Raw genomic sequence first — 9,500 nt, 5'->3', positions numbered from 1 at the left:
AGCTTTTTCTTCGAAACCTTATCCCCATTTATTCTGAAAGGATACCAAACTGTTTACCACTGGACCGAGTCATTAAGGAGCTAATCACAGAGTGCAGCAAGAGTCTGTTTAACTTAAGTTTACGAGATGGTAGCGATACCTGCTGTGATGTATAGCTTGTAGACGGTGCTGACAAAAAAGACAAGAGGGCAGAGGTGAAGGTGCTTAAAATTTTCATTTGGAGTGAACAGAATGGACAAGATTAGAAATGAGTACATCAGACGGACAGCTCAGGCTGAGAAGTAGGAGACAAAGTTAGACAGACAATACTGGACATAGGATGTTGAAGGTGGATGTCAGGCAGGAGAAAAAGCGGAAGACCACAGAGAAGATTCACAGATGTAGTGGAGGAGGACATGGAGAGGGTTGGTGTGACTGAAGAGGATGCTGGATAATGTGAGATGGAGGCTCTATTAAGGCTGAAAAATAACTCCAAGCTATTCATTAATTCAGTCCCTGCATCTAGTTGGGCCAAGTCTCACCTCTAATAATAATAACAAAGAAAAAAAAATCATGTAAATCAGTCCGTACTTTTTGAAACCCCCTTTTTTAAACACAGAGCTTACTTGCTTTGTTAAGCTTATTTGCTTTTGTATTGTTGAGCCAAAACTGGAAGCCTCACAACGTGCAGGACTGAAAGGCAAATTATCATTCTCAGCAGCACGTTTCTACATTTGACAAATTGATAGCAGAAGGGAGAGGGGCAGAATAAATAGTGCAGAAAATGAGGAACAAGGCAGTAAAAGAACGCAATTACAAAAAAGAATAATGTAAACAGAAAAGCAGCGGCAAAAAGGGGAAAACTTCACGAGTACTCTAAAGTCAGTCACTATTAGCACTTTTCTACAGCTGACATGCTGTTCAAGAGGGAGTGTAGATGAAAGACATTAAGAATAAAACTAGTAAGAAAACAAAAAATTCCACTAAAGGAAATACAACAGAGATAAAAAAAAATAAAATAAATAAAAGATGAGCAAAATTCAATTCAAGAAAGAAGAGACAGAACACAGAAATACAGAACATAGGGCAATAAGACGAGAGTCTGGAGTTTTGCTATTTAAAGGGAAACTTTATTAAGTCCAACAATAAAATACAAAATACATCCCCCCACATGAAATGAGAAAAAAAGTCAAAAACTTCTGAAAACAAGTTACTTAAAACTTTTAAAACAAGTTCAAGACAGGAAAAATAATTCTGATCCCCCCCCCACTCTCCACCTCCTCAGAAGCTTCACTGCGCTGCCTGCTGAGCCTGACGCCGCAGCAGCACGTAGATCTTCTCTTTGATCCAGTCCTTGTTGTACGGCTGGTACGTCTGCGTGTCAGCACGATACCTGAGGCAGCACCAAAAATTTAATTCAGTTTCAATGTTTTTCTTTTTCCCCCCCCTCTGGTTGGCCCAGGATCTTCAGTTTTTTTAATGAAAACATGCAACTCCTTATTTTTAAAAACACCCAACATGAGCAAATAAGTGACCTAAGTAGCGACTGTTCTTCTAGATTTGTCTTTTTGCGAGCTGCGATTAGCTCAGAGGAACTCAAACAGAGTAATCTTGCCTGAATAAATGAGCTTGAACTCCCCACATTAAGAATAACAAATTGCCCTAAATCACCTGTGGGCAGGTTATTGCAGCTGGCTTCTTCTACATCTCTATAAAGCTTGATGTGGTTTTCACTCACTGCCACGAGCATTAAAAAAATATTAATAGAAACACTGATGCTGAGATGTGCCCGTTCCTGCCAAATGCAGCAGAAAAAAAAAGCTGGAAACAAGCTCTTTTTAGAAGGCGAACTTACTGCTAAAGACTTTGTTTCAAATCAAACTGTGTTAGAAAACTGCTGGAAATATCCCTGCAGGGTTGCTCTATGAATTATATACATGTTTTGGCAGCTTTGTGATGGAGAAATCTAAATGAAGGAAATAAGAAAACCCAGCAGATGACAAAAAGATGGGGGGAAAAAAAAAAAAAAAAAAGGACTGTCATTGATTTGTCATCATCAAAAGATATGGGTTCTAAATAATTTGAGGACAGATTTTAGCTCGAGGAGGGGCTGATCTGTTTTTCTTTAAAAATACAAAACATCAAGTGTGCCACTATAACTGTAATATCTTTTTTTTTTTTTTAAAGTCTGTCAACATTGCTCATCTAAATTCTTACACCTGAAGGGTGTACAATGAAATGAGATTAATAGGTTGGACAGTTATTTTCTATGTCGTGGGTGGCTCTCTTTTTACCTGGTTAAATCGCCATGATAACTTATGCTGAACACATAACCTGGGGAGCAGGGGCCCGTTCTTCGTACCTCGCTAAGTAAGTTAGCTGGATTAGATTGTTGACGATTTCGCGTGATCCTGGATCAGTCGGTTCCCCGAAGCTCATCCGGGACTTGCTGTCATAGCAACAGAGCCGTAAGCGTAAACCTGCTCCCGAGCAGGTTTACTTTATGTAAACAGGATTAGATCGCGGCCACGCAGGTATGTCCGCGTCATCATACGAAAGCAACAGCGACATTCCGCCACCGTTTCACCACAAATAAATAACATCAATGTAACCAAAGATAATGCAGCACTTGATCCTGTTATTGATGTCACACAGATACATACAGGTCATTTCCTAAAAAAGGGAAATGTACTATTAACATTCTATTACATGTATGTGATTATTACAGATGTAATTCATATTTCAGAGTAGCAATTGTAAATTACTTCGTGTAATCAAGATGAGAGACCACGGCTATAAAAGCGAAGGTGGATTTGGGAAGCCTGTCGCAGCCATGTCCTGTCCGTATACGCGAGCAGCCCATTGCGGAAGGTGCAAGATTGATAAGGAGAGTCCTCAGAATTCAGCGTATATTGCGGGACAGACAGGATCCTTTAGCTCAGCGCGACAGTGTGCTCATAGAGAGATATCGAGTTTCCCGTGAGGATATTATTTACTTAACCAACTTGTTGACGAGGGGGTGCAGGACCACCACCTGTCTTTTTTTGCTCTGCCCTTTTCTTGGTTGCTGTTATGAACAAACTAACAGATTATTTCAGGGTCTCTTTCCAAGAGACGAAAAGCAATATAACTGATAAATATTACCATTCTGTAGCATATTCTTATATTTCACTTTTACTTGTTCCCATGTTCTAGTGGGTCCTGTTGTGGCTCTAATGTGAAAGGGGATATAATATGACAATATAATATAATGTAATATAATATTGGATAATATAGTGTAATATAATAAATCTATAAATAGGCTAAATAATAAAGTGACTGAATAGTGGTATTGTCATGCGCTTTGGGTGCCTTGAAAAGCGCTATATAAACCCACTCCATTATTATTGTTATTATTAAATTACTTACGAGTTTGATTTGTCAGCAACTTTCTGCCAGCCCTCTCTCCTTGCTTTTGCAGCCTTTGCAGTGTTCCCTTGCGTTTTAATTAAACTCTGAAACTCCTGAAATCCCGCACTCATGAGTTCTTGCTCTGCTGCCGGAAAATACAGAGCACGCCCCTTCGACATTTTCGCCGACCAATCAGAGGCTTGCCGATCACTGTTTCTGCTATCGATGCGTAGCCCCTTTTACGACACCCAGTGATCGCGCATTACTTCATCCAGCTGTAGTAATCGTCAACAGCAGGTGTGTTCGGGGAACCGGATTAGCGAGCTCACGGTTAGCGCGATGATTTGATCTTGGATGTGTCATTTGATCTTGGATGTAGTAAGCGACGTACGAAGAACAGGCCCCAGGTTTGGTTTTAAAATAGTGTGAAAGTGCCACGTTTTCACTGATTCTTTTACTTACAGCATGCTGTAAGCACAATATAGATCCTTTGCTGGAGAAATAAGTTTATATGTGCATTTTGTTAAGCTGAACCTAAAAACAGTAAATAAAGTGCAAACTGGACACCACATTGTCATGGAAATGCACTTGTATTAATTTTGTGATGCATAAATTACATAAATGTTGTTATACTCGGTCCTAATCTGCGGTTAAGCCTCATTTAGCCTGGTGGAACTGCAGCTACTAAAATACAGAACACACAGCAAGAATACCTGTTCAATCAAAAAAAATTATTTCACTTTGATCTGCCGAGAAACTAAAGTGATTTCTACATCTCCTCTATCAGGCTGTGGGACAGTAGCATTTAATATGTTAATGTATCTGGTTAAAAGTTTTAGAGCTCTAATTTGCTGCCATCACTTTAGAATAAACAGCATCACTGAGAGCGCACTCAGAGATAAAATAATTAACTTGAATTAAAACACATTTCACTGCTCCGTGTGATGAATCCAGAGATTAACGAGTTTCTGCAGCATTCATCTCATTTCTTAATCACTTGTCTTATTGCCCCAAAAAGTTGATTCTGTTCATTTGGCTGTACTGTTTTCGGTGGGTGAAATGTCACTCATCCAAGTGACTTCTTCAGTCTCAATCTCTTATAAACAGTAAATTTGCATAATGACTTAAACTAGCACCACTGATGAATGATGGGCTGTGAGGTTTGAAAGCCACAGAGATGTGGTGTCTAGAGAAAATGCATCTAAACTCTTTCGATACTCCTGACACACAAGGGATCACTAAAGATTTTCGCTTAGGAAGCACTTGTCCTTCATCCTTCCTGGACTACCTGGAGCATAACACATCCACAAACATCCCCAAAACATGCCGTGCTAAAAATTGGTCAACCACAAGGATCCAGTCCCCCGACACAAACCTGTCATGATTTATACAGCAAGGCAACCAAACAACCTTTGGCTAAGTGGATAGCACAACACAGAAGAGCTAACTCGTCAGGCCAGGGGACTCTGCAGTCTATTTACACCTACAGGCCAGTGGCCATTATGTCAATGATAAGGATGTACGCATCGTGGACAGGGAGGAACGCTGGTTTGAGCGCAGAGTCCATGTACTGACCTATCCATCCGTCTTCTTCCGCTTATCCAAGGCCAGGTTGCAGGGGGAGCAGCCTAAGCTGAGAAACCCAGACCTCCCTCTCCCCAACACCAAGGTGTTTCCAGGCCAGCTGAGAGATATAACCTCTCCAGTATGTCCTGGGTCTGCCCCAGGACTTCCTCCCAGTGGGACATGCCCAGAACACCTCATTCAGGAGGCATCCTTTTAAGATGCCCGAACCACCTCAACTGGCTCCTAACGATGTGGTGGAGTAGCGCCTCTACTCTGTTCCATTCCCGGATGGCCGAACTCCTCACCCTCTCTAAGGGAAGGGTTAGGCTACCCTTTGGAGAAAGCTAATTTTCACTGCTTTTATCCACAATCTCTTTCTTTTGGTCACTACTCAAGGCTCCTGACAACAGGTGATGGCAGGGACGTAGACTGACCAGTAAATTGAGAACTTTGCTTTTATTCTCAACCTCCTTTTCACCTCGACCCACCAGTACAGTGCCCATATCACTGTAGCCACAGCAACAATCGGTCTGTCGATCTCCCGTTCTCTCACTTGTGAAAAGAACCCAAGATACTGCCCCAAGTGGAGGAGTTAAAGTAACTGGTCACTGACCAGGAGTGGGCACTCCACCCTTTTCCGGCTGAGGACCATGGCTTCAGACTTGGAGTGCTGATTCTCATTCCTGTGCGTCACACTTGGGTGCAAATCACTCCAGTGTGAGTTGGAGGCCACCTCAAGATGCCAAGGCAGCCCTGGCAGAGTCCAAAACCCACTGGGGTCTGACTTATTGCCAGTTATGTGGGCCAAGTCCTTCAGGAACTCAGGGCGAACCCTATCCACCACAAGGGCCCTGCCACCAAGGAATTGATAATATGCCTCAGTGACCTCACATATATTGCACAGAAGTCCAGTAAGAGAACACCACTCGGATTCAGATCTGGTAGGCCGTTCTTCCCAGTCACTCCCCTCCAGTTCTCACCGTCGTTACCCACGTCAGCATTCAAGTCTTCCAGTAAAAAGAAAGTGTCTCCAGGTGGAGCACCCTCAAACACTCCAACCCAGGGACTCCAAAGAAGGCTCGGTACTCTGAACTGTCGTTCAGCGCATAGGAGCAGACAATAGTCAGGACCTGTTCCCCAACCCGAACGTGCAGGGAACAAACCCACTGGGAAAAACCCCACTGTACAGGCAGCAAGCCGAGTGGATCCTAAGATACCCACCCCAGGCCGCCGCCTCTCACCAAGGGCAACTCCCGACTGAGAAAGAGTCCGGGCCCTTTCCACGAGACTGGTTCTGGAGCCTAAGCTGTGCGTGCGCTTAGGTGAGCCTGACCTTATCCAGCCAGTACCTCTCAACCGCACACACTAGCTGAGGCTCCTTCCCCACCAGAGAGGACACGTTCCATGGTTCCACGGTTTATAAGGTTGGGGAAACCTGCATTCAGCTCAGATTGACGAAGTCATTTGAGTGACGAAACGATTCCCCCACTGAAAACGCTACATCCAGATGAACAGAATCAACTTTTTGGGATTTCTTTACCTGGATGATTGAGCATGCATCAAGACTTATTTCTCTTTTTTATAGAACCCCATCCACCTTTTTAAATCTGTCCTGCCCAGCAGATTTAGCAAGCAGAATCATGAACTGAATGCACTGATGTGGCAAACACTTTTAACACTCTATTGACTCCTCTTGTTTTTTTTAAAAAACTGATCATTCTCTACCATCAGTTAATTATGCTTTGCACATACATAGGTTTAGAAGACATACACAGGGCTGGATATGACAAACAATTTAATAATTTAACATGAAACTTACACCAAACAGCTGAGGTCAGCCAGGTCATCAATAAAGTCAAACAGCTGGCTGATATCGTATGTTATCGACGGACTGTTGGGGTTCATTCTTTTTAAATGCTCCTCATACATCTTGCATACACCTGTGCAGGGGGGAAATATGCTATGTTACACTCACAATGAGTAAATATTTCCATATTCACTTGACAATGTTTTGATTTCTGATGCAAATAAGGAATACCTTATAAAATAAATACCTGAAAAGTCTATGATTAGAAATACTGCAGTAAAAATAATAACATAACAGATTAATTCCTTCCTAAAGTCAAAGAAAGATAACTGTGCTACTAGAAACAGGAGATTATTACCATATGAAATGCTTATTTGACAATTACTTGTTAAATGACCAGAGTTCACTGGACAGTTTTAGTTGAACTGCCTGACCACTACAACCAAAAGTTTTCTCATGTAAGTAAACGCAAGTTGCATACATGTCGGGTGAAAATAACCAGTTTCCCTTAATATTTTAACACTACAGACTCAAGATAGATAGTGAAGTTTCCATGATGTTTCCTAAGTTTGACTAAAATTCCAGGTGGATGCACGTAAGCTGTGTACATGTAAACAATAAAAGCCTGGAAGTGTGGAGTGGAATTACATATCACTGAAAGAAAAGGCAATACACAAAAGAACAAAGAACCACCAGCTTACCCTCCATACACTCATTGACTGACTCATAATCAGCGTAGGTCCTTCCCTCCGGCCTCTTGGTGGGCTGTACCAGAAGTATGGTGTGAGACTGAAAAACAAAATACTTATTGTTAGTCTGATAATACAAGTCACCTTCTCAATTCAACATCTTCAAATGTCTTTTTTTGTTAGTTTGTGGGGGTGTACTTCTGTGTGAATATAGAATCTGAGGCAAAAACAGTTTATAGTTCATGAAAGTCAATATTTGCTCTGACCATCTTAGGCTTCTTGTCATGTCTTTGAGTAGCCTTCAGGAATAGCTCTGCAGGGCTCTTTGAAGGACATTCAAAGCCATTGTTTGGATGTTGGCTACCTTTCCCCCCCCAATCCATGTCAACATGATACAACGATGCTTCAGTAATAATGAGGCCTGGGCTCTGGGGAGGCCAATCCATGACTGATAGTGTTCTACAGTGTGTTCTTCTACCCAGGTATGCTTTTACTGTATTGCTTCTACTTGTAGTAGATCAACATCTGTGCTACTTGTGTTCATAATTCTATCAAAATGGACAAATTTCTCAATTGTACTGGCTGAAATGCAGCCCCAAACTGCAAAACATTCACTGTGGTCACTTTCTCCTGAAGTCTCCTCATATTAATGATAATTTGTACAAAAAACGTCAAATTTTCTTCATAAGACCTGTTCCCACTGATTTTCAGTCCAGTTTTTGTATAATATGGAATACCTCAGCCTTTTCTTACTGTTTACCCATCTTAAGAATAGCTTCTTATTACCCACCCTTCCACTGAGACCACTTCTGATGAACCCAGTGAACAGTAGATGGAACAACTAAAGGGTCAAATGCATCTCTCAGATCCTGTGTCGTGTCTTTGTTGGATTTATTTATTTATTTGCTATTTCTTAAGGATATAACTTTCAGATATCTGGTCTGAAAGTTTCTTTTTTAGCCTACCACTTATTTTGTCAGGTTTCCTCAATTTTCTTCCATGCACTCTGCACGGCATGCTAAGATATGCCAAGTTTTCAGCTAGTAACTCTTTGTAGTCATCTTGATGGTGCAAAATTACTATTTTAATCCTGTGTGAGACTGGAGGACTGCCGCTCAAGAACCCCTTAAAAATAGTACAGAAATTTCTGGCTGAGTGGAAGCAAAACATAATGAAATGAGGAGTGGCTTAAGACTTTTGCACAGTTCTGTCACCTACGTTACTAATTTCCAAACATTTTTACTTTTATTTAATGTAATTGTCTTTCAATATAAGGCACATTGAGTATTAAATAAATAACTGCATTACATTCAACAAATACATTCCATCTGTTATAATCAAGTTATTACACATGGTATATTGAAATGCAATATTTTGGTTTTGTTTGTAAAAACTACGCAATTTTAGAATCTTATCTGGCTCATTAACCTAGAATGACTAATTCTCATGAAAATTTAGGACTGGTGGAGGAATATTAAGAACAGTGGACATTTTTGGGGGCCAACCACAACAACAATTTAAAAAAACTGACAAAAATGTTTCAAAATCCAAACGGCCCATTTTGAAATGAATTATAAACAAATAGACGTACACCTAAACCTACAGCAAACTATTCGTCTAAGTGCTAAGTAAAACTCTCTTTAGGCGATAAGCAAGTGGCAAAAAACTGTTAATAAAAGTAATTAAAATAATATTTTCGCCTCAGGCTGCTAGTCTCTCAGTCGTGAATGTGCTTCATGTCTTCAGAGGTTTGTTGCAGCCAAACGCCCACTCATGCTAACTATGCGTTACAAATCGTTTTTACAACAAACCCGGCTCTGCTGAAATGACCCGCTAAAACCGACGCACTGCTTTTGCTCTTCGTACAAATCATTCCTGCAAACAGTGCATCAAAACGTACTAACCATGTTTTCTGACGCTTTTGAGTAGCTCTCTGCAGATTTTCTTAGCTCCTTGCGTCTTCTCCTCTGTTGACCTTTGTTACCCGGAAGAACAACCAGCTGAGAACAAAATGCGCTATTTTAATTCAAGCTATTTGTTTCGGTTTCTTATTACTGCTTCGGTATGGC

The 9,500-nt window shown here is 41.1% G+C and overlaps 1 protein-coding gene across 1 annotated transcript; it reads right to left on the bottom strand.

The window, feature by feature from the left end:
• Positions 1 to 1,087: 1,087 nt before the first annotated feature.
• LOC120739607 (enhancer of rudimentary homolog) lies at positions 1,088 to 9,488 on the bottom strand. Its single transcript, XM_040041429.1, has 4 exons — positions 9,336 to 9,488; positions 7,444 to 7,531; positions 6,755 to 6,875; positions 1,088 to 1,372 (listed from the first exon to the last, which is right to left on the bottom strand). The coding sequence occupies exons 1-4, from the start codon at positions 9,336 to 9,338 to the stop codon at positions 1,270 to 1,272; spliced, it is 315 nt and encodes a 104-aa protein (XP_039897363.1). The 5' UTR covers positions 9,339 to 9,488; the 3' UTR covers positions 1,088 to 1,269.
• Positions 9,489 to 9,500: the final 12 nt, after the last annotated feature.

This window comes from Simochromis diagramma, unplaced genomic scaffold (assembly GCF_900408965.1).
Source record: "Simochromis diagramma unplaced genomic scaffold, fSimDia1.1 OVJJ01000304.1, whole genome shotgun sequence".
NCBI lineage: Eukaryota > Metazoa > Chordata > Actinopteri > Cichliformes > Cichlidae > Simochromis > Simochromis diagramma.
This window is presented reverse-complemented; position numbering and strand designations above follow the sequence as displayed.

Excerpts from the sequence above, each read along its gene's own strand:
- LOC120739607 (XM_040041429.1), bottom strand. Across the intron at positions 6,876-7,443 it reads AGTCAATGAGTGTATGGAGG|GTGTATGCAAGATGTATGAG; the intron begins GTAAGCTGGTGG and ends CCCCCTGCACAG. Across the intron at positions 1,373-6,754 it reads GCTGACCTCAGCTGTTTGGT|GTATCGTGCTGACACGCAGA; the intron begins GTAAGTTTCATG and ends GTGCTGCCTCAG.